General features: G+C 44.7%; 1 protein-coding gene across 7 annotated transcripts in view; it reads right to left on the reverse strand.

Annotated features, from left to right (window-relative positions):
• The window catches only part of FRMD4A (FERM domain containing 4A), a 565,649-nt gene that overhangs the window by 289,617 nt on the left and 250,334 nt on the right, over window positions 1–25,698 (reverse strand). For 2 of the 7 annotated variants that reach the window (XM_019738284.2, XM_019738285.2), the window contains exon 1: window positions 17,575–17,682. The exons of the other annotated variants lie outside the window; for them this stretch is intronic. In XM_019738284.2, the coding sequence (XP_019593843.1) occupies window positions 17,575–17,667 (93 nt within the window). In that variant the 5' untranslated portion in view covers window positions 17,668–17,682. Of the gene's footprint in view, window positions 1–17,574; window positions 17,683–25,698 lie in introns of those variants that run through there. 7 annotated transcript variants of the gene reach the window in all.

Consider the following 25,698-nt stretch of genomic DNA (forward strand, 5'->3'; position numbering starts at 1 on the left):
AACTAGGTCACAGCTGTACAGGAAGAGGGGAAAAAAATTTAAATCTCTCCAAGGCAGGAGCACTTGATATCATCTGTGGACAAAAAATAAATACTCCATTTTCCTTTTTTTTTTTTTTTTTTTTAAAGGAGAAGGTCTAAATCTTACAGAAACAAGAACGTTTGTGATATGATAGATTAAAAAAATAATCTGATTAGTTAATAGGTAAAGGCTGGTGTCTCAGAACTATTTATGTTATTTAATATTTCAAAAAACATAAAGGGAAATGGAAATGATCTCCTTCATATACGCCTCTAATCCTTGAGAGGGTGTATTTAGGGTTATGCACAAGCCACAAAGATTCCCATCTGGTCACACAAGGGTTACAGATGTTTTTTTAAGACCCAGGATTGTCTCAGGTCCGCAGGACTTCCAAAATTGGCAAATTCTCATAGTGGACTCTTTGACCTTGGTAGGACGTCAAGGAGAGAGAGACTACTTCAGAGTGGGTAACATTTTTCAGTACCCATGGTATCCAAGGAAGGCGTGCTTTTCAGAAGTAACATGTCAATGTGCGACGTCCCTTCCTTGCTCTCTTACGACCTCCACACACACCACGGCAATTTCATTTCTCATTGAGTGGCTTGGACAGTCACACTGATCTTGCCCAAATGTTTGTATAAGTAGTCATGGTAAAGATGATAGATAGAGAGAGATAGATAGATAGATAGATAGATAGATAGATAGATAGATAGATAGATACTGTAGATTGATATAGACAGATATAGAGAGATAGACAACACAGCTATATAGATACACAGAGATAGATATAGAGATACACAAAGATAGGATAGATATGCGTAGATGATACACAGATAGAGATATATATGTATATATATATATATATGATAGATGATGATCCCGGAAATAAAGATGAGAAAAGTGATCTATGTCCATGTACCTCAGTTAGGACAGTAGAGTCTTGCTTTATTCAAAGAGTCCTACATGGACCCCAGCGTCAGCAAGACCTGGGAGCTTGTCATTAATGCAGATTCTCAGGCCCTGCCCCAAATCAGAACCTGCATTTGACAAGATCCCCAGGTGATTCCTTTGTACACTTACGTTTCAGATGCACTGCTTTAGAACATAACAGCCTGGAACAGTGATTTTCAGTAACTTTTGTTTTCAGTGATGGAAATCACCCAAATGAAATCTTAGGTGGAAACAAAAAATATCTCAGAAGCAGAATGCCTCTGATAGAGAGGCAGGGGTGAGGGGTCTGTCTTCCCAGGCCCCTGGTGGCACATCCCCACCTGCACCACCTCTTTCCGGCAGTTGCTTCTACTTCTGTGAGGCAGCAAGGATTCCTCGTGCATGTACCCTAACACTTAGTGACCCAGAGGACACAGGCCATCACTTGGAGTCCTCCAAATAACATCTGAGCACTGGCATATTATGGGTAGTCAAACTATAGCAGATGATGATTAATGATTGATTTTAAAGCAAAGTTGTGCGCAGGAGTAGAGCTCAGAAGATCCTTGGAAGGACATAGGAGGAGAAATCAAAGAAAACAGGGAGATAGCTGACTTAACATGAGAGGAAGGCAAGACACCGAGACGGAGAAATGGCTGTGACTCCATGGCTATGGCTGCCGGATACACTATAGGCTATTCAGTAACATTTGAATTTCAGATAAATAACATGAGACATACTTGTACTAAAGAACTATTTGTTGTTTCTCTGAAGTCAGCTTTCACTGGGCATCCTGTGTTTTCATTTGCCAAATCTGGCAACCCCAGTTCCTCTCTCAAGGATACTTTTCTCAGCAGTGTGGGTCCCAAGAGCCTCACTCCAATTTAGACCTCAGGCAGATTCCCCTCCGGAGAGTTCTCTGGAGTCAGACTGCCTGGGTTCAAATCTTGGATCTGCCAATGCTGGCTGTGCAACCCTGGACAAATGATTTAATCTTTCTATTGTTTTCCTCTTCTATAAAGTAGAGACACGCATATAAGCCTGCCTCACAGGGCTGTCTTGGAGTAAAGGAGAAAAGACCTGTAAAGCACAGTATGCTGCGCACAGTAGGAGCTCATCGAGAAAACCTATTTACACTGCTATCTACCAAGGCAGAGTCTCCTAGGTCTCGCTGAATTCCTGGCTGTCTGACTTTGCTCCCAGTCATTTTCTTGGGACCTGAGACCAATCTGGAGAGGGAGGCGCTTTCTACTCCTTCCCGAGGGCCCTGGCCTGGCGCGTCCTTCTCTCCTTCCGGTCAGTGCATTTCCTTCCTCCCATTCCCAGAGGGCTGTGTCTGGCGATTTGCTAGGGAAGGAGGGAGGAAAACGTGTCACTTGATATTTGCTCCTTGACCCTGGCTGACCTGGTTAATTCACTCCAGGATGGAAGGAAGCACGTTCAGGAGACCTTCCTTTGCCTGAGCTCTTGGCTTACGTCTTCGCAATCGGAGAGTGAGCTCTTGCTTCCTGGACACTAGGCTGAGCATTGGGAGTTCCAACAGCCCGGTAGGGGAAAAACTTTAGAACAGTGACATCTTATAGCTCAGGGTCAGAAATTCTCAGAAAGCTGCTAAGTACTGGAGCCAGCATTTGGGAAAGGATTATTTCTTCCTCCTGGTGTAAGCCTGACCTGCCACTGAAGCCTCACTGTCTCCCAGCTTTCATGCCCATCTTTCTTTCTATGAACCCCAAGATTCGGGCAATGGACTTCTCTTAAACATTAAACAATTTAAAACAAGAAAACCAAGGTATCTGGGGGTGTGTGGGGCTCAAAGTTCCTCTGGAGGAGACACTGGAGCCAACTTCCAGGGTATATTCCCAGCCTACGTCCCTAATGGAATGGGACAATTATCCCGAAACTGCTGCCTGAACGCTGCGGTTTTCCTAACATTGTGTTCTTGGCTTCCCTAGTCTTCTTGGCACCGACCCATCGCCCTGCAGCAGCAAGTCTTTCCCAGGAAGCTATTGTTATTTGTGCATCTGACAGTTTATAACAGAGCACACTGACAGCAAAATCTAGGAAAAAAAAACCAAAAACAGAGAAAAGAAGTATAGGTGAAAAGGACAAAAATGCAGGCTTTCAACATCCTGGTGGGAACTGCAAAGCAGAAACCGCCTCTTTCGGCCCACAGCACAGCACGTGAGAACTCTATAGAAAAGTCATTCTTAGGCACAGGGCAGCTTGTATGGAAGGTGGGCGTCAGACTCGGAGGTTCAGGATGAGACTGTGCACCTCTGACCTCCACTGGGGAGCTCCCTCTGTAGAGTATTCTCTGTTCTTCCCAGGAATAGCCTTTCAACAGCCACCAGGAGCTGTACTGTGTCACCGAGGACACACAGCACACAATGGGGTGGGATGGAGTGGCTCTGTTTTATCAGAGCCGAACATTCCAGACGAATTCACTCTCGTCTGGGAAAAAAGCACCACCTTGTTCAGAGCACGATGTTCCCATGTCTCAGCTTACCATGAAGCATTTTTTGATACACCTGTTGGGCTCATTAGTTCTGCCAAGAGAAGGAAAGTAGCATCCTTTGTTCTATTTTTTCACTCTCAAGGGACTATGTTTCCATTGTGTTGGCTTCCCTTACAGAAACTAACACAAACAGGAGGGAAAGTTACAGGATTCCATGCTGCTTGGCAGGGATGCAAAATATATGCACATAAATATACACTTGGACAATAAGGGTAAAGTAGGAAATTAAGGATAATCTAAAATAGAAAAAAAAAAGAAACGAGACACTTAAAAGGATGCAATAAATGTGAAAAGGCATCTAGAATGAACAAGTTGGATCCCAACGTTACCTCTGAGTTTCCTGGTAGCCAAGGTAAAAAAGGTAAGCACATTGAATCATGTATTTATTTCCTAAAAGGAATTAACAGGGTGGAATTTAAGTAAGAGAGATTGACAAAAGTAAGCAACACTATCTTTAACTGTCGTTAAAAAAAAAGCCTCAGAAGCATTTTTAAAGATGTTTCTTTAGTTGGCTTTCTGAGCCAGGTGGTACCTTACCTACTGCTCCCTGCACACAGCCCAGCTGTGCCCAGACAGCCCTGCAGCTACGTAAATGGCTCATATGATTCCTTAAGACTCTTCCTTCTATCTTCTGCTTTGAACCTATTTCCCGTCTAGTTTCTCTGGTCTACATCTAGCTGTTGCAGTTCAGACTTCTCCAGCTCCCTCTCACACTTTCAGATTTGTGACCCGTTCACCTGTCTGTGGGCTTGTTTTAGAGATTACTGCCACCAGCAGTCTCACGTCTTGCCAGGGTTTTATATTCTGTAAATCCTGCCCACCCCACTCCATATCCTGCCCAAGGCCTAGGTCACACGGCCCCAGTTCAGGCCCAGAATAGGGTGCTTCATCTATAAAAAAGGCTACTAAACATTAGTCCTCAATAAAGATGAATTAAATCTTAGCTCAATGAAATAATCTCAGCAGGGAGTTGAGAACATATGATCCAGGTATATTGATATTTGACTCTTTAACTTCATAAGGATATAGTATAAAGGTATTCAAGCAATGAGCAGCTAATATATCCATTGACCTGCTTCTCTTGGTGTCAGATGTCCCTAGGTCTTTGGCTAAGTGCTGAAGGCAGTCAATTCACAGCTGCCTTATCCCTCAAGAGGCAGAAGTGAAGCTATTCCGAGATTAAAATTAAAGAGCTCCATCTCTGCTGTGGATATGACAGGTGAGGGCTGCTACTCATAAGCGACAGCTGAGAAGTGTGACTTGTATTGTCCCCCAGTTGCAGCACCATTCCACCTTGATATCCTGGTAAGGTCCAGAGTTCCTATGGGTAAGGTCCATGCATTCATCAGAAAAAGAGCTGTGAATCCGTTCAAGTTCTTGCTCAAGGACTTGGCTGAGCCCCCAGAATTTTCCTCCCTTGAGGATGAAAGAGATGATTTAGAACACAAAGGTTTTAGTTCAGCTGTTGCCAGCTGACCACCTTGATCTTAAAAGAACTTCATTTTGGCTCTCGGGCAGCCTCTGGTTTAGAGTAGGACCACACACTGCTGGTCTGGAAATCTGAGTTAGCAGCAAACTAGACCTCTAGGTGGTGGAGCGATCGCTTTCTTGGATGAAATTGTTCGCTATGGTCCACTTTACCACTGGAGCACAGGTGCCAAAAGCAAAAGAGTATGGCTGACTCTACAGTCTAACCATCCGGAGATGGTTAGATTGTGGGTTCAGTTGCTTCAGTTTCTTTCCTTTTGTTAGGTAATAAAACCATGCTCTCAACAAAAGTGACACTGTCTTCTATGTCCCATAGCTGGAGGACATGCATTCAATTTATTTAAATATAATTTAGAATTGCATGTGACCTGTCAAAAGAGTATTGTTTAAAAAAATCTGATTTAGCAGTAGGATTATGACAGCTGGAGAGATGATTCCGATTACTTTTTTTGTATTGAGATGTCTCCTTCTTATGAAACTCAAGACTGGGGAGCGAGAATACACAGTATAGATTTTTAGGGTGGGATGGCACTCAGTTTCTTGCAGAAGTTGAAAACTGGCATCTTGTGGCCTGCAAACCTGCTTTGTTTACTACACAGTGGTATTCTATAAGCTCGGATTAGTTGCCAGCATATAAAAGTTGAGATATGTTGTCTCTCTCATACATATATTCATTATAAGAAAATTGCACAAAGATTTCCTTTTGAAAAATCAGAATTTCCAGAGACAGCCCGTTTCCCGATGGCAAACATCATTTGCTCGGACACGAGTTCTCCAGTCTGCAGTGTGCTTCCTTCCTTCCTGCCCTACATGTATTTCACCAACCTGGCTCCTCTAGGCATTTGAGTGATAGTACCCGTACAGGGACCTATTTTACTGGGTGACTAGAGCGAATAGAGGCAGCCCAGGATTACGATGAAGGATTAGGCCCTTCGGCTACCGTAGGAAGTAGATATAAGCTCTTGAAAATAGCCTGTGTCTGATTGGTGAGTCTCAGAAGGAGCAAGAAAAGTCTTACCGAGCTCAGGCCCTATTCTGAGACACATCACACATGTTTCTCTCATGCCACCTCTAGGTCATTTGACTGAAGGAAAAAGGAAACCACCGCGTCCGGAAGATAGTGTTATTTGCTATTGGACGTGTTGGTCCAGGACTATCCAGAGGGGACCACAGGACACACATCCAGGGATTGTACTAGAAATAAAGGAAAATTAAGGTGATCTGTGAATGACCTGAGGTTGAACAAAAGGCCACAGGTTATGGGTATTGTCCCCAGATGTGACGCTGAATGGGACGGCACATGGCCAGGGGAACCTGGCTCCTGCTGGTTGGTCCTTAGGTGGGACTCAGAGCTGCCATTGGAGGCCAAGGTGTGAGTACATCACTCTGTGTGCTCATTTCAAAGCTACAAGTGCCCTTGTGTGTTTCCAGAGGATTTTTCCTTTCTTTAGTAGCTCCTCTCCATAAATGTTCTGCTACTTGAATACCCAGAGCTGGGGCCCAGTAGGATGAGGGGGTGTCCTCACCTCTTCCAGGGTTGACATCTTAAGGAGAGGTGTTTCAGAACTGGAACCCGCACAGCTGCCTTCACGGAGGGACCTGGCCATGCAACACGGCAGCACAAAAGCAAGGGTGTTAGCGCACATGGGCAGAAGAAGAGCTTTCTCAGCACACTGGCGGCTAAGCTTGTCCACACAATTCGCTTTGGAAACAAAAGAGACTCATTCACCCACATTAACCCAGAATCATGGGAGGAACCCACAACAGGATTACTGTTAAAACTACTCTTTCACTGATTTGAATTTTCATGTGCTAGAGGCACCTTCTTACCTAAAAGGAAAATGAAAGGGGCTGAAGAAGGGAACTATGCATGCTGTAACTGGGTGAATACTCTCCGTTTTCCCAAATAGAAAACTTTTTATTGATGGGCTCTACGTAAAGGACTATGTGCAAGTTGCTAAAGGCTGTCACTTTCCTTGAGCCCCGATTGGCGGATACGAGCAAGCTTTTCTTCTACAAGAATGCCATGAAGACCCGAGGAGGCAGAAACGGATAGCAAAGACATGATTTGTTCGAGTTCATGTCAAATCCATTTGCTTTTACAGAGTAGGCCTGAGTCCCTTCAAATTAGGACCTGCTCATTTCTGGCATTTGGTGGCTGGCTCAACCCTAAATTATACTTTCTAAATATATATTCTAGGACTCAGCTGGGTTATGAAGTCCGGACACATTATAACATCAACCCATGTTTTAAACGAAACAAAACAAAAGAGATTTTCTTCAGATAGATCTTAGGAAAGCTAAGACTTAGGAGCAGAGTACTGGCTTTGACTCAGGGAACCAACATACACGCAAGATACTGAAATCTGTCCTCCTCCATCTTCTCTCTCTTGCCTGGTTTTTGGCTGGACAAGCTCTAAGGGACAATTGCAGTTCCACTTTTCTGACACAGTGATTTGAGGGGGTCCTCCTTAGAATAGGCACACTGTGTTTCTAGGGTGTTATAGGGGGCAATCCTGCTGGCGTCGTTGTCATAACCTTCACCCGTTATTCCCCGTCATGGCCTGAACTTGCTCTGTCTGGCTCTGATCCGAGGTTGAGTAAAAATCGTCCTGACACTTTGCCTCTTTTCCTGTCTGCCTCATTTCCCACGCCTATGCTGTGCTTTTGTTGTTGTTGTTGTTTTTTTTTACCTCCCTGGTGCCTTTTTCTGGAAAACTATATATCAGGTCCTGTTTCTCAAAGTTGCCTCCATGTCATATGTCCCAGAAGTTGAGACTCAGTATGTCTGGGGTGGAGACCATGCATCTCGTATGTAAAGAACACCTGGGGATGCTGATGAATGTGCTTTGCACCCAAGCTTCCTGATAACACTGCGATAAGATGAGTGCTTAGTCCTTCTCTTCCTTGACAATCAGCAGCATGAGACAGTGCAACATGGCCTTCCGGGAATTTCTCCTCCATTCTCTTCCCACCTCTCTGCCTGCTCCTCATTAGTCTCCTTGGTAGGTGGCTCCCCACAGAACTGAACTGTCAATTTTAGCATGGCCTTGGGTCTAGTCCTCTGACATTCCCTTCTGCCCATCCACACACGTTCCCCAGGTGAGATCACCTTGTCCTGCGGCTTTCAACACCGTCCACCAGGGGTGTACTGGTAAATGTTTATCTATCAACTCTCTAGAAAAAACAAAAACCAAAAGGAAGCTTTGATTTGTAATGTGTGCCAATTTCCATGGTGTAAATTCTCCCCACGGGGCTCATTTCAAGCTGCCCACGTGTCATCACTGAATGTGAGCTGGGTAAAGATGCACATGAGCAGCTCATGAGAGCCCGGAGAAGCCAGCTCCAGCACATTCCCAGGTAATGTCCACATTCATATCTCGCCTAAACACAAAACTTATATTTCAAGTGTCTTCCATTTGAATTTTTAATGATCATCTCAAGTTTAACACATCCAAATACAGCTCTTAATCTCCCCTGCCCCTGGCGTCCTCGCCAGCCAGCTCTTCCTGCAGCATTTCCCACCTGAGTGAGCATCAGCTCCAATCTTCAGCTTCTTAGGAGTCATTCTCGACTCTCGTCTTCCTCTCTCACTCCCTATCCAATCCATCAGCCAATCCCATCAACTCTACCTTCTAGATAAATCTAGAATCCACCAATTGCTTATCACCTCCAGAGTATTATCCAGTCTAAATCATGACCATCTCTTACCACAATTATTACACTAATGACCTAAAGAGTCACTCTGCTTTCAGCTGTTTCTGTATTAACCTAGTGGTCACAGTGACTCCTTTAAAACATGTCAGCTGATACCATCCTTCTGCCTCCCCCCAACCAATGGTCTTCTGTCTCACTCAGAGTAAAACCCCAAAGTCCTCACCATGGTCCCCACAGCCCTCTGGCTCTAGCCTCCTAACACTTCTCTGACTGATGCTCCTTGCCACGTCCCCCCGCCCCTCTGGCTGCCCCCTTGTTATTCCTCATATTTGTCAAGTGTGCTGGAGCATCACACATTTGTACTTGCGTTTTCCCCTGCCTGGCATGTGCTTCCCCCAGACGACTGCCTGGCTTGTTCCCTCACTCCCTCGTGTCTGTCCCCAGACATCATCTTAACAGAGGCCACATCACATCAGAACACAGCTCTCCTTATCTCTCTTTGCCCCGTATCCTGCTGCATTTTTCTTTAGAGACCTTATCACTACTTAACATGAAAGCAGAGGCTTTGCTATGTCCCCTGGGCCTAGCACACTGCCTGGCATGTAATAGGTACTAAATAAAAAATGTCTGGAATTAATAAGTAGGGTGTTGGGGCCTAGATATTACATTTCCCATGGTATTTATGTTCCGAGACTGATTTGGTTTGATTGAACTTAGACAACACTTTCCAGAAATGACCAATTTACTTCTAAGCCTTATTAGTTTTCCTGATTAATAGTCTAATAGAGGGATTGGAGCGACCATTTTGAAGTAATCTCTCCTTGTGGAAGTATGACTGGCATTTTTGAGAAAAGTCAGTAAATACCTGGAGGAAAATGATCATAGTTGTGTTTATGGACTGTTTCAAAATACCCACACACAGATTCTGATTGGAAAGGACAAGGGCTGTTTATGCACTTGTATGGTCGGATTTCAAGAAGTTTTTCATGATCAAGTTCTCTACCAAGAAGAACTGGCATCCTTACATCGTAAGGTATATAAACGTCAAATCATTATGTCGTACACCTGAGACTAATGCAATATTGTATGCCATCTATACTTCAATAAAAAATATAAATTAAAAGAAAAGGAAAAACTAGCATCCCAAAATAAGTCACTTTGTTAGGACTGATCATGACAGAAACATTCACCCGAATAAGAAAGGCAGGCACTTGGCGACCCTATCCTTTGGGTGACAATTCTGTTTGATTAAATGTTTGAGTTTGTGACCATGAAGACATTCTTTATTCACCTATTCACATTCATTCAATATACATTTATTTGATACACACACACACACACACTCACACACACCAGGCACTATTCTAGGCTCTGGGGCGTAGGAGAAAACTGACCAAATCCTTTGAGGCAGTTAATTACTGAATGACCAGAAAGGAAAAGAAAAAAGAATGAAAATTCACAGATGTGTTTCATCTACTCCCAGATTAGAAAACAAAGACCCACAGCCACACTTTCTTCTATATTGTTTCCTACACATAACATAATATTGTTCTCAGAGGCGCATTGATGAATCAATACAAGTGAAAGTGGACTGTTTTTAACTGTGTGTTTAAAGGCACACTTATGTTACACAGGTGGATAGTATTCACTCTGCTAGAGCAATTTATAAGAGATCTGATTTCAAAACTCCTATAGCAAGTGTTCTGAGAACATGACTGGTTTTGTGAACACAGCTGCAATATGGCGGGTAGAGAAACCCGGAAGGGGCTCTTCCAAGTGCTAGTGGGGAACTCTGCAGGAGCAGCTGAGTTGGGTGTTTCTGATCTCAGATTACCTGGAAGTCCTGCATGATCCCAAGCTCTATAACTTCAGAAGGCTGCGTTTAGTTAGCCAGAAAGTGACCTCAAAGTGCTGGGCACTGCATAGGATGTCTCAGGAATATAGACCCAACTTGCAAGGAGCTTACATATTTTTTCTCCTATTGGGAATGACACTCTTGACTAAAAAGCAAACAGAACTCAGGTATTTCTTTTTCATGTGAAGACAACAAAAGCACAGAAACTAGCTAATGTCCTTAAGCCAGCATCGTGCCCAGATGATCCATCTTGACAATAATCTTACCTTCAAGCAGTGGTTCTCAATGTCGCTGCAAATTAGTCATCTAGAGGCTTAAATACTGCTGCGCGGGGCCCCTCTCCAGAGGTTCTGATACACAGTGGTCTGGGCACAGCCTGGGCATTGGGAGTTTTAAAGATCCTCAGGGGCTTCTAACGTGAAACCAAGGCTGAGAAGCACTACTTGAGGAGGAGTCACGGCATTCGGCCCCTGACATCAGCGAGAGTTCTAAGAAGGAGTCAGGACTTGGGAATGAGTTGTCTAAAGAGGGACATCATTGCCTGCTTTCACACTCAGCTTGACAGCTACCATTTGGTGCGGAATGGTGAAAGAGGATGGTGAAGAGAGATTCCCAGTCCTGCTTTCCACTCCAGCGTGAGGAATAAAATCTCTGGAGTGGAACCAGTAGGAACAGCCTTTCCACTATGCAATCTCATTCTGCCAGGATAAAAGTCATTGGTTTAACTTGACATAAGCTGCTGTAAGAAATAAAATCAGTGTTGGTTTGCCAAGATGGGGGTCATTCAAAATCGTATGGAACTAACCAACAAGGGGGAAATAGTCTTCATTGCAGCCTGTGAACCAGAGAATTGGAGTCTCTGAGAGTCCACGTTCTTTCTTTTCCAGAGCGGTGTATATTTATAGAAGGAACGAAACCTTATGCAGGATGAGGGGTTGGATAATAATATGTGTGACTGCACTGATCTGTCTGAACAGTTTTTTGGCTGTCTGCTTTCAATGGTAATAAATATCCACTAAGAGCCGTCTGCTGTATGTGTTTTTGGTAAAGTCTTACACTTCCCTGCATGAATACATTCAGAATGTAAGCACCACACACTCGATTATAGAGACTCTGTTGTATTCTGAATTCTTAAGTTATTCAGCTTAGCAGCTGTGATAATGTAATGGTTTGCAAAATAATAGACTGGCAATACGTCAACCTGGAATAACACATCAAATAATGAATAATGTGGGTGCAAAAAGGTTTAATTTAACTGTTAAAAATACTGCTCCAGAAATATCACACCATTTCAGTCTTTCCAAGACAAAAAAAAACAAAAAAAACCCACACACAAGAAAACCCACACACAAAAAAACTAAAACCAAAAACCCTTTCACTTAAATATTCAAATAATTGTGGTAAAAGAGAGTGCGTTCTTACATCTTTTTTTTTTTTTTTTAAACAAAAATGTTAAATTTACGTTAGTCTAAAGAGACATACCATCTGAGTCTGGTCAGTTGTTCACATACACTTGTTGTTTGATGGTAAGATTTTAAGTTGCCAGTCTTGTTCTTCCCCATTCCATGGCACAGTTCAGAACAAATAGGAGAACAGCATCCATCTTCTCAGTTTGTATTAACATGTAAGACTGAACACATTTTCCACCAGCAATAATGGGGTTGTAGTAATTTAACGTAAGAAGTGAGACTTGTTTAATTCTGATCCTCTTCCCAAATAATTTCACTGCAGGAAGTGGATAAGAACTTTCAGGGGCCCAGCCCGGTGGCTCAGGTGGTTAGAGCTCCGTGCTCCTAACTCCGAAGGCTACCTGTTCGATTCCCACATGGGCCAGTGGGCTCTCAACCACAAGGTTGCTGGTTCAATTCCTTGAGTCCCGCAAGGGATGGTGGGCTCTGCCCCCTGCAACTAAGATTGAACACGGCACCTTGAGCTGAGCTGCCACTGAGCTCCCGGATGGCTCAGTTGGTTGGAATGCGTCCTCTCAACCACAAGGCTGCCGGTTCGACTCCCACAAGGAATGGTGGTCTGTGCCCCCTGCAACTAGCAAGGCAATTGGACCTGAAGCTGAGCTGCGCCCTCCACAACTAAGACTGAAAGAACAACAACTTGACTTGGAAAAAGGCCTGGAAGTACACACTGTTCTCCAATAAAGTCCTGTTCCCCTTCCCCAATAAAATCTTAAAAAAACAAACAAACAAAAAAAAACTTTCAGATGTCATTCATCCTGACATTTAGTGAACACTTACTATCCTCCTGTTGTGAACCAGGGTCCAAGATGCGCTCCCTGCGCTCACAGAGCTTGTCATCATGTGGAGGACTGACATAATGGAAATAGGATGGAAAGAGGTGGGTTCAGTGCAGTGTGATTTGTGCTCTTGTAAGGAAAATTAAGAGTGTTATGGGGGTCTGAAGGAAGAGCACGTTTTTAGACTTGGGGAAGGGATGGGGTAGCCGGCAAAGTTTCCAACCGGATGTTATGTTTGGGCTACAGGGTGTGAATAGGAAGTTAAGGAGGTGGAAGGAGGCAGTATGTATCAGGCAGACAAAAGTCCATGCAAAGGCCCTGAGGCGAGGCAAGGCAGAGCATGGTACTTTGGAGGAACTGCACATATTTCAGTATGGTGGGAATATAATATACCCAGGGTAAGGTACAGGGATAGATGAAGCTAGAGAGGGTAGCAGGGTCCTTATTATGAAGGGTTTTTAGTTACATTTAGACATTTGTACTTATCTTGAGGCAGGAAACCATTTACAGGTTTTAAGGAGACAAGTGACATACTCATGCTTATGCTTTAGAAATATCACATTGTCTGCAAAACAGAGCAGGGACTGGGTAGGAACAAGACTGGCAACTTACCCAGTCTTGTTCCTGGAACGATGGTGGCCTGAACTAAGGGATGTGGGGAGGAGTAGTTAGGTGTGAGAGAGATTCTGGAGCTAGAACTGGCCACATGGTAACTGATTAGATGGGGGAGACCAAGGAAAGGCAGGAGGCAGGGATGATGCCGGGGTGCTAGTGTGGGTGTTTAGGTAGCTCATCGTGTGAGAGGAGCAGGATTGTGAGTGAGATGATAAATTCCATATTAAATTTGAGGTGTCGAGACATTCAAGACGACAGAGATGCCCAGATCCCCCTAGGATATGTGGGCCTGGATGGTAGAGACAATAAATCAGTAGGGAGATGAGCATACACTAAAACAACACGGGCTGGGCCACACCAAGCCTTGCCTATGTATTCTTAGGTTTTGAATCTATAATGGTAATCTCCAACATGCAACCGTTTCCTCATCTGTTGGGTCATAGGAGTTGAATAAAAACATCCCTCCACTTCCCCAAGGCAAACTCCCAGACAAAAATGTCCACATGTGCTCTTTCCTTAACTCATTTATATTATATGTTATGTTCTTACATTCATTAGAATTTTCCACGAACATTTTTACCTCTGGAGCAAAAAACATCCAGCTTTAGAAGCAAGAGACCCTGTAGACATATCTGGGCTTGAGTAAGTTTAGTTACTTGGCATTAGTGCGCCAAGAATTAGAAACACTTTGTTTTCTACGCATCTTACATCACATTGGGAGTTCCAAAAAGGGGACGTAATCCCCAGGAAAGACTACTGTTTTGGCTCGATCAGATGAATATCCCTCAAGGACCTCTCTGGGTGACAATGAGGTGTGACTAAGAGTGTGTGTACGAGGCTATATGAAAAATACAAGCCTAGTGTTCATCCACTCAAAGACAAGCAAACTTAAAAACTATGCCTCGCGTTAACAACGGCCTTCTGTACAGCAGCTGTTGTGTCAGGTCCTTCCATAGCATCTCTAATCCTTAACAACCAGCCTTGGTGGATAGTGCAGAGGAATAAGCCGAGGCTGACAAAGCCCGGGACACTGTGCCCCAGTTAATAAATAGTTAGGGATGGCATGGCTGCAAGCCATTCCACCCTATCGTGTTTCCCCGAAAGTAAGACCCAGCTGGACCATCAGCTCTAATGCATCTTTTGGAGCAAAAATTAACGTAAGACCCTGTCTTATTTTACTATAACATAAGACTGGATCCTATATTAATTTTTGCTCCAAAAGATATATTAGAGCTGATTATCTGGCTAGGTTTTATTTTCTGGGAAACAGGGTACCTTGCTTCACGGTGTAGCATCTAAATTGTCTTCATTACTTGTTTTGTAGCTGGATTAGAGCCCTATTATACTGACTTAAAATGGTTTCATTTATATGAACCTGTATCCCTAATTTCTCCTACCTCCAAACACAAAAATCTTCTATTTCTTTTATTTATTTATTTATTTATTTATTTATTTATTTATTTATTTAATTTGTTTATTCATTCATTTATTTATTTTGCTCTGCATGGCACTGTGATAGGCTCATGACAGTCTGTGAAAACATATGAACAAGAACTAAGCCTGGTCTCCCAGCCTGAGCGAGGGTTTCCACAATCAGGATCTGACAAACGTCTGGGTAGCAGAACGAAAACGGCATGTTTCTTTTCTTTCAACTCAACTGCTAGGCAGTTGGGAAACAGAAACAACTGCTTCATCCTGGACACCTAAGGGTCGTTGGCTGTCAGTGCCTACAAGTCACGAGTCTCCTGATTTTGGTAAGTCTTCCATATTTCCTCTCATGGAATGTACTGGTCACAAATTGGTTGTAACCCGTTTCTCAGGGGCAGGCTGCCATGTCAAAGCTCCCCAGAGGGCAAAGGTGATGGACCACAGGCTCGAGGGCAGGGTCCCTAACTTAGGTCCTGCTCTGTCGTTGACTGTATGTCCCTGGACAGAAGATTAAACCCCTCCATGCCTTGGTTTCCCTGTTCGTACAGGACAAAGGTAATAACCCCTGTTCTCTGTGTCTCCTTAGCAATGAAAGTGAGGTAATAGATAAGGAAATGCATTGGTGTAAAAGCATGATAGAAATGTGAGGCCTTTACAGCATTAAGTATCGCGAGACAACAGAGGCCAACTCGATTGTCTGTCACCCTTTAGGCTGCTGATGTAGCTGAAAAAGGTGTCATTGCTTTGTATGCAGGGAGTCCCCAGAACAGACAGCCAACTGGTCTTCAGTGTCTGCCCTTAAAGCAGATGAGGTTTCTCACCTTTCCTGCCCTCCTTTTATATAAATAGATGACTCCGGTTCTGAAAATTGTCATAAAATCAGCAATCATATAAAACGTCCGATTGGAAATGACCTAGCATCATCTACTCCATTAGTCTCACTCTCCCGTGCAGTGGAGGGTGAGATAGTAGACTCTTCCTGTGAGTGATGGGTGCCCCAGCCCCACTGATTCACATCTGGCAACGGAGAGTAACAGCACGTCTGATGCTCCAGTGACGGGTGTGCTTCTCTTAAGGGCCAAGAAGCTTGCAGATCAGTCTCCTAAGGCCTGGGGAACACTAATGTGTGCCAAGGGCAGAAAACAGGTCTGTGTGATTTGAATGTAAGTAGACGCCAGCATGTGCAACAACCGACACGTTTTATGTATGACTCTGTGTTTATGTATTTGTCAGTTTTTCTTAAATCGGTGAACAATGAAAAGCAGAAATGGTAACTGCATCTTGATTTATTAAACATATATGACTTATCAGACATCCAGCTGGAGATTCTAATGGTTAAACCGAGGTTACCAGGTTACTATGGATTTTTTGTGTGCCTGTGTGTAGGATAACACTGTCATTTGTATCGCTATGTTGTGCAAATTCAGTGCATGCAATTCATATTTCCAAGTGAGTATTTATGAATAGAGCATACTATATAAACTGATTTACCATACAGGTCAAAATATTTTCACCAGAACCTAAAATCACATCTGCGATAATAAGCCTGAGAAATGTGTAACTTTTGCAATAACTGCTGGTCCTATGCGCTAAAGCTCTGGGTGCAAAAGGGAGCCTGCAGTAGACATCGAATACATATGAATTGATGACCCTCATTTGAGCACAAGAAAGATGTCTCCAAATAAAGACCTATACACACCCAGAACAGGAAGTGAAGTTTTTTTCATTATTCCTCAAATGGCAGAAAAAATGTAAGTCATCAAAAGCCAGGGAGTCAACACAGCCTGGAAGTCTACACAGCCCCTCGTATTTTCAAAGCTTTAATTATGTTTTACGGAGTAGTAAATATAGAAACCAGAAAAAGTCATTTGAATTAAACGTTGTCCCTCTTTATAAGATGTGACAGGTTGCTTATCTATCAAGGGAGCTCTTTGCCTTTTCGATCTCAGATGACACCTTAACCCTAGCTGTCTGAGTACATGTCCACAGCTCACAGAGGGCCCTGCATGATTCAAACAGGGGCTTTGGGGGTTTCCGAGACCCACCAACCATTCCACCCCTGCGTGTCACCACACAAATGAGCCCACCATCTCGACGACAACCAGCTTTGCATTAACAATAGTCACCCCCAAAACTGCACTAGTCACTCCAGAGGACAAATCCTTTACATTGTTTTACAGGATTTTCTCTACCAGGGGCTACTGTAAAGTCAGCACGCTTTCAGAAAACAGAGTAATTTTGAGCCGAAATCCATAAGAGTAAAAACAAACAAACAGAAAACCCCCAAAATGATATCAAGGTATCTGAAATAACAACAACAACAAAACAACAGAGGGGATTTTAATCAAGCGGGTGCACAATTGCAACCCTCAAGGCATTTTAGCTCCTTAACCTCATCGGCACCTCCTTTGAAGACACTGTCACCCAGGGAGGAAATTTGCAGCTCTGCTGCCCTAATAGATCGGTTTTACTAACCGTAGAAGAAAACAGGTTTCGCAGCCCAATGCTTTTCTCAGCGTGCACTCACACCTCCCACACCACTTCCAGAGGGGAGCCCCCACCCCAATCTTGTCCGTTTTTCATCTCTAATGCCCCTTCCCACCCCCACATGCACAGCTGACAAAAATTTATGTTTCAAATTTCTCATCATTATCTGTTAAGAAAAAAATTACGTATGACTTAGTATGCTACAGTCCCAGGAACTTGATTTTTTTCAGGAAAACGGCACTAGCACAGGGATGCTACGTACAATGAAAACAAACATCTCCCTCTTTGGAGGAATTGCTCCCTGAAAACAAACAGCCGCCGCGTCCTTACCCTCTCCACGCTGCGTCTTCTCAGAGATCCATAAGGAATTTTCAGTAAGAGTCTTTGGGATCTATTTGGAGCCACTGCAGCTTGAACCACCATGGTGTAGAGCTGTGTGAATGAGTGAGTGGAGTGAGTGTGTGTGTGTGTGTGTGTGTGTGTGTGTGTGCGCGCGTTCCCGGCAAAGGGAGAGACAGAGGCTTCCTCAAAACTAAGTTATGGTCTCCTGGAGGTTTCCCAAATATCAAATAACTGAAAGAGTTTTTCTTTCGACCATGAGTCAAGATGTGGTTTGTCGGGAGGTGGGGGGATGGGGAAGAAGACAAATAGCCCAAGTTCTGCAACTTGAGCGTGCCTTTAGCTGCATAACTTTAGCTGCCTCCTGTCTGTCCCTGTATGTCAGTCCCTCCGTGAGACTGCAGGTCCCTGAAGTGGGCAAGTGACGCTTCTGGGGAGAGTGATCCAGAAATGTCAATTCTGCTTCTTGTGCCTACAGATGGTAACCAGGTCAGTCGTCTAATCAAAGCTCTATCAGACGTATTATTCATTCCATCACGTGACGCCGAAGCCCCTTGGCTGTACCATAGGTCACATGCTCACCTTAAAAAGACTATTTGGAACATCACCATCTGGTGTGGAGATTACTGTAAAATCCTGCATTCTGACTTCACTCTGTTCCCAGCACAGGAAAAAGAAATATTTGAAGACCAGTGACATAACACAGTGGGAACTTGGGGGAGATCCCTCTTTGCAGTCATAAATTATATGTACGACCCTGAGCATCAGACATGCATATGTGCTTTCCCTTCTGCTGTCTAATGCACAGAAAATAAATGCGAGCATGAAATTAATTATATATGTGAATGCAGTCCACAAAGAGAAAGCGTGAGAGAAGGAAGGGGAAAAATGTCTGTGTCGTTTGTATCACGTGGTTCAGAGGAATCAAATCAAATCTAGCAGGCAAACTTGCATGTGGCACCTCGTCATTTAAATGTTTGTTATTAGAACATGCATGTTCATGTGTTCCAGTACACATGAAGAAGTTACGTTTGATTTTACAAGGCTCTGAGTAAAGCTGTCCAAGCTTCCATCCATCCATCACGTGTGCCTATTATTTTCTAATCTTACTGCACTATCCATGTCAGACAACCTTCTCTGACTGAGCGTACACATGGTCGAAGGTTTTAACTTTTCTGTAATATTTCGTAACTGATATATTGTTCACTTAGGCCCCTCACCTCTACTCTTCCCTAAATCTGTTTGTTTCAAATAGCAGAGAAAATTACTATAAAGAAAAAACAAGTAAGGGGGCTTCCAGGATTGGAGGTATGATATTTTAGTTTTCTGCTTTTAAACGTATTCCTGCATCCACTGCTCCTCTCCGTTCTGGGTTTTATGAAGGAAATGCCATTTCCTTTGTAAATAATCCCTGCTTTTTGGTGTTACCCCGCTATCACTCACATGCTTTGGGAACTAGCTTGTATTTACTTTCTACAGACCAGTTTATTGAAAACGATAGAAAGTTCTGTTTATTCAAAGAATCTAATAGGAAGTGGAGGGTGGGATGCCGAGGGAAGAAGTGGAATTTTACACCACTAGAAAATGAATGGGGGGGGAGTTTCTTGGAGGGGGGGTTGTGAGTAGGGGCGGGGGTGGGCAGGCTATAGGTCTGGTCACCCAACGCAGACACACATTAAGAGGCAGTTAAAGAAAGCATCAAGTTGATGTGGGAAATTCCAAATATATAACAATCGGGCTTTGTTGGTAATTGGTTCCATATGTGCAGTCGGAGAGTTAGCGAGAGGGTGAGAGAGAAGGGGGAGACAGGGGAAGATGGAAAGCTCTACAACACGACTTGTAAGCGTCTTTGGTGAGGTAGTTTAGGCTTCCAGACCTTTTCTCCTTTTTCTCACTTCCTTCCTACACTCCCTGGTTTCAAGCTACTTGGGGTTGGAAATAAATCTGGAATGATACCCAATGATTTGGCCAAATCAATGGAATCTCTTTCCTTTGTAAAACCCTGCTTGACTGCATAACGGTGTTGAACAAAGGACAGGCACATTTTCAAAACACTTATTTGTCCGGAGTCCTGTGATGTCTGCCTCCAGTGCATCTGGAGAGGGGGCAGTGGATCGGATCAACGGAGAAGTCCCTGGCTCCTTCCTGACCCAGGCCAGGGCAAAGCCCCTGGGAGCTGTCTTTATTTATATTTGACTAAATGCAACTTCCTGTTTCCCAGGGGTATTAATGAGCATTTCACTGAAGAGCTTAAGGCCTCATGGCATAGTTCAGATCGTAAGGGACACTTTGATGAACTAAGTGCAAATAAAACTAAAACATATGCAACTGATTAAGGTTAAAATACATATAGAGGAGAATGTTAATGGAAACAAAAATAAGCCTGGGCCAGACTCCCACATGTTGGAGCCCCACACATTCCACCCTCCTGGGGGGCAGGGAGCAGGATCATTTCTCATATCAGCACCGGTGCCTCTGCCCAGCTAATGGAGAGAAGGTGGCTCAGGAGGCTTCCACAGAATAGGTGGCCATCTCCTCAGAGAGACGTGAAGGCTCTCAAAGGTCAGCGTGTCCAATACTATCTTTCTGATTGTGGTGCACTGGGTGCTCTGGGTTGAAATGGACACACCTAAAATTAATGATCAAGTCTAAGGTACTTATTTCTAGAAGGCCGTTGCTATAGTACAAATATATTTCCTGGGAGGGGATATGCATTCATACTTCAGCAGATATGATCACTTGAGGAGAGGTGAGGGGAGCTAATGTTTACTAAGTGCCTAGCAGCTACCAGGCAACAGGCTAGAAGGTTACCAAGGGCTGTCTCAATGGTAGAATTGAGTTTCACTATCTGTATGTTACAGGTGATGGAACTGGGGCTCAGAGAGGTTGAGTAAGTTGACGGAGGTATCACAGCTAGAACTGTCAGAGTCAAGATAAAAACCAAAGTCAATATGTTTGATCTCAGGGTTTGGCTTGGTCTGTTATACCCTTGACTATCACAGAGGATTTTATCAGATTACCAGGTTGGAAATCCAGAAAGGAGGTATTAATATATCTAAGGGGCCTGTCAAGAAAATGAAAAAATCTGTCTGTAAAAAACAGAGAATTTAAATGCAGAAAACGGTGTTAGACTGAGCAGTTCTGGAGTCTCTGGAATCACTGCTTCAATGATCCTTGGAGATAAGCGCAGGTGGTGGAAGAGCCCAGAAGCGCACAAGAGCTGGGACAGCAGCAGGAAGCCAGCACAAGCCCTGGCCTAAGGGGCAGAGGGAGGAGTTGGTTCCTAGAGCCAAGGGCCAGGGCCACCTGGCAGAGGCTGGAACACTGTGGACACATCAGGTGGGACCCAGTCACTGCTGGAGCCATCTGCCAACGCTGAGTGGGGGTGGGGGGAGCACCGCCCTGCTTCTCTCTTTTCACCTACTTCCATTCACCCACCACTGTCTTCCATGCACTGAAACCACAGATTGACGGAGAGCTGTGGAACTAGCCCCTCAGGCAGGGAAAGGAAAGGCTATGGAACAGATCTGAGGGTCAGCAGCCTCAAACCAGCACTGAGGAACCAGGGACACTGGAACAAAGGACTGGGAGATGGTGAATTAGGAGTAACTTAAAGAGAACAGAGTATCCCTTACAGAGACCATGTTTCTGCTGGAGTGGTGGATGGGGGTTACCTGAGCAACCAGGCAACAGCATAAGGGCCACGGGACAAATGGGGAAGATGGGACCGAGATAGGGTGTCGATGAACCCTGGGGACATAGGGTGAAGAAGACACACTTCCACCCTAGGGTCTCTGAAGCTGCTACTTATAATGCTTCTTAGAAGAGGGTACTCAAGGCCAGCAGGCAGGGGGTTTGGTGGGTTGTTTTGAACATTTCCTTCCTGTTTCAATGAAAATGTTTACATTCAAACTCTGGAACAAAAATGCATAGGAATTTATTGAACCATACTTCAGGAAAGCCCATGGTCTTGTGACACCGAAGCAAGATGTATCAAATCAAACGGGCACCCTCCATCACAGATAGCAGGGAATGAGGATGGGGATGGTGGCCGGTCAGACAGAAAGCATCTGACAGCCCTGGTGCTCCTGGAAGGAAGCAGGAGATGGATGGCATGCCCCAGGGCCAGTGTGTGGGGGCACAATTGTCACAGCTGACTTACACAACAGGCCCTGGCAGGGCTGGGGATCACTAAGAACCCATGGGAAGGATGGGTCATCCCTGAGAATACTGGGCACTGGCACACAAATGAGGGCTGGTCACTGCATCCTCTGGGCTCTGCTCAGACTGAGCCTGACGGATCGGCCTCAGGTGTTTGTTCCAACTATTGGTCCAGGGCCTGAAATGACCATGTGTGAGGCTCTCCCCGTTGGCAATCTGAAAGACCACGTGTATGCATATCTTACCTCAGACTGTAACTCACTGGCACCACGCACGCTCATTTGCACTGCTATTTTTTTTGTTCCTTTGGCAGAATGTGAAAAGAATGGGTCATAGGACCGAGAGGTTTCCATTTGAGAAGGGGTTGGTGACTGGGAACACAGTGCCCCGTAATGAACACAGTAGATGTCAGAATGAAGCGTGGGGTCAGAGGGCAGCCCCAGGCCACTGTGAGCCGGGGTCAGGGGCAAAGGGCAGTGAGCTGAAGTGCCCTTCTGGAAAAGATGGGCAGAATTCATTCGAAAACTGTTCTCTCTTATCTTTTCGTTCCTTTTCATTTTTCTCTGGTAAAAAGGGAAAACTTCGCTTACATTAAGGAAACAAAGACAACAGACAGCCGACAGTGTAGATGCCCCTCGTGACAGTCATCGCAAGTAAATTAGCAGGATGTTCAAAGGGGGCTCTTTCTCAATTTTATTGGCGGTCTTGAGACAGTGGGTACCAACTATCTCCACCCTCTCCCACCTCCACTCAGGGACTAGCGAAGGCAGGTCCGAGACCAGTTCTGAAGCCCTAAGGTGACCTGACCCTCAAGGCTGTCAGAGGAAGAGGAGGAGGAGGAGGAAGAAGAGGTAGGAGCCATGCTCATGTCCCCTCACCTAAGGCCTGGTGGGCGGGGCTTAGTGCGTTCTGTGAGGGGCAGGGGAACCCCAGCTGGAAGAGGCTGGGGTGTGGGGCCCAGGCAAAGAGGTGAATCTTAAATGACTGACAGGAAGGGGGTATCACTTGTGCCAGGGAATTGAGGAGAAAAATCCCCAGCAAAGGGAAAGGGGAGGCAGGGTCTTCAAAGACCCCACAAGGCGCTCCCCAAAAACAAGGGTTGGGTTTAGACATCTGTCAGTCCCAGAGAGACTTTCCTGCCCTGGCTGCTCCCGTCCACTTCAACCCTGGAGTGTTAGAGGCTGCTCAGGGAGCAGGAGGACACTCACCCATCTTTCCCACGGCAGGCATCACCCCACAGCACCCTGAACTGGGGGAGGGGAGAAGCTGGAGCCTTGAATGAAGTTTGCAGCTGTCTATCTATGATTGACGTGTAAGCTAAGTGAGAAGATAAATAGGATGAGATTGATCCAAACACACACACGAAGAAAACATAGTCCTGACCAATTTGGAAAATTCCTAGAGTAAGAGGGAGGGAAGCTTGGAAGGGCAGGCCTGTCTTTCTTCACCATCCTATCACCACGTCCATTAGCTCCTAACTCAGCTAACCTGGGTAATTCATGTCGTGTCTTATTAGAGGAAGATGTGACTGAGGTTACGCAAACAGAAATGCTGCCTACATCCATAATTTTCTGTTTGACAAGTGGCTGGAATTTAGGCCAAACGTGAAACCTAATATCCCTAAGAACAGGATGAAGATATCAAGCGACACAGTTATCACCAGACCTTATGCCTAGGGCTTGGGAGATTATCTATAGTTCACCAGAGCAGGAGAGCATCGGTTTGTCTTGGTTTTAACTAAGGTTTGCATTGATGCAGTGCACTGTCCACATTACTGTATTCAAAGAGACTTTGCCTGTTCCCATGGGAGTGGGAAGAAACTATAGGTAGAATTGTAGCTAGCCTGGGTGGGCAGATAAATTTTCCCTTCCCTTCCCCTTCCCTCCCCTCCTCTCCCCTCCCTTCCCTCCCCTCCCCTCCCTTCCCTTCTCACTGCCCCCAAGCTTCCCTTGTCTACGTGGGCTGCACTGTGGCCTTCATTTAATAGTTCTCCTGCGTGGACACCCAGGTAAAGAAAATACAATAAGTTTAAACTGAAATGTTCAGTTTGAACAATTATCGTTGTTGGTACAGGTTTGGTGGACTAGAAAAGTGTACCTCCTACTTGTTTCTGAAATTACATTGCCTGTACGCCTCTAATATTCAACACCAAGCTCTCCGATATTGGCCTTGCCCTTGCCTGAAGCAATTTTATTATTTCTTTTTATTGCTTATGCCACATCGTTCATTCACCAATTATTTTTCTGAGTGTCTGATAAAATAATGGCAACCCCTTACATGGCACCTTCTGTGGCAGGCACTATTCTAAAGGTTTTAAAGTACATTAATTCATTTGATTCTGACAACACCTTATCAAATAGGTACTCTTATTTTTCCTAGATGAAGATGAAGAAACAAAGGCATAGAAAAGTAACGTAATCTGCCCAGGTGATATTGTAAGAGGCTACAGAGTCCTTTAACTATTGTATTTCCCTGTATGGCTGCTGTGTATCAGATGCTGGGCCAAGAACTGAGGATACGTGAGGTGGCCATCTGGCTCAGCTGGTTAGAGCGTGAGCTCTGAAACAACAGGGTCGCCGGTTCGATTCCCACATGGGCCAGTGAGCTGCGCCCTCCACAACTAGACTGAAGGACAACAACTAGACTTGGAGCTGATGGGCCCTGGGAAAACACACTGTTCTCCAATATTCCCCAATAAAAATTTAAAACAGAAAAGAATTGAGGATGCAAGATAACTTGTGCTTACTGGAAGTCTTCCTCAAACTCAGCTCCCCTCTGTGATGATGTCTATAGTTAAGTGAAAGAAACATACCTGAATTCGCACCGGGAAGGTTACTGAACACCCACCCAACAGGATAGAATGAAAGTTCTCTCTCTCTCTCTCTCTCTCTCTCTCTCTCACACACACACACACACACACACACACCATTTGTTTCCACTCCCAATTCTGCACACGGTTTTCCTGTTGCCTCCATCACAACAACCTTCCTGGACTTCACCATCTACTTCTCTCCCTCTTCGTACATGTTCTGCTCTGACATCCGTGTCTTGTCCCTCTGAACTCACTAGAAGTCTTCCGGCTTAGTCACATACTTTGGGTGATAAACAGGCTTCTTCTTGGACCTTTCAGAAGCCCCTGTTTAGAATGCTTCATTTGAGTAACTAGGAGAAGAGAATTAGCCCAGAATAAATCACTCTATAACCAACTCCAAAACAGACTCCCCATCACAAAGGAAACCAGATCTTCCTTCTGCCAGGGTAGAGAAGAAAATGTAGCCTTTGCTGGATGGAAACCTCATCTTACTCAATCTGGATGGCAATGATCAACCTGTAGAGAATGTCAAATGGAAAATATTAATGGACGATGAGTCTATATTTTGTCTTAGCATCATGCCTTGCTTCACGGACATCAAATACCAGGCTTCCTGACAGGATTATTCAACTATTCATCCATGGGAAGGGGAGCAGGCAGAGATCTGCACACCAGCAGCAGAAGAGTTTATCCCCCTGCACGAAGGTCCTTCACATCTGCCTTTGATGTGCTTTGCTCCCCAGAGTGCCCCTGCCCTTCCCAGCAGGAGGCTAAGTCATGCAGTCAGTGGCTGGCTGCAGGCTGGGATGATGCTATTCTGTATGTGGCAATGGCTTAGCGCATGTGCTATTAGGAGTGATGTCATGTCTAGGTCCTGACAAATCAATAAGATTGCCAGGATGCCTGTGTGATTAACTAGACGATAAGCCAACCTGTGTGGGGCTGGCCGGGTAGATTGGCTTTCAAGGCCATGTTGCAAAGCCCGTTTTCCTGTGCTATCAGTTGTGGATGGATTTTGATAACCAGCATTGATTTGCCATATTTATAAAGTGTAGTTTGCACAGGGTAAACTGTTAATCGCACCTAGAATGGCAAAATAAATTATGTCCTTATCTATAGCATTGACTACCTAGGATTACTGG

The sequence above is a fragment of the Rhinolophus sinicus genome, linkage group LG02 (genome assembly GCF_036562045.2).
Source record: "Rhinolophus sinicus isolate RSC01 linkage group LG02, ASM3656204v1, whole genome shotgun sequence".
In the NCBI taxonomy this organism is placed as follows: domain Eukaryota; kingdom Metazoa; phylum Chordata; class Mammalia; order Chiroptera; family Rhinolophidae; genus Rhinolophus; species Rhinolophus sinicus.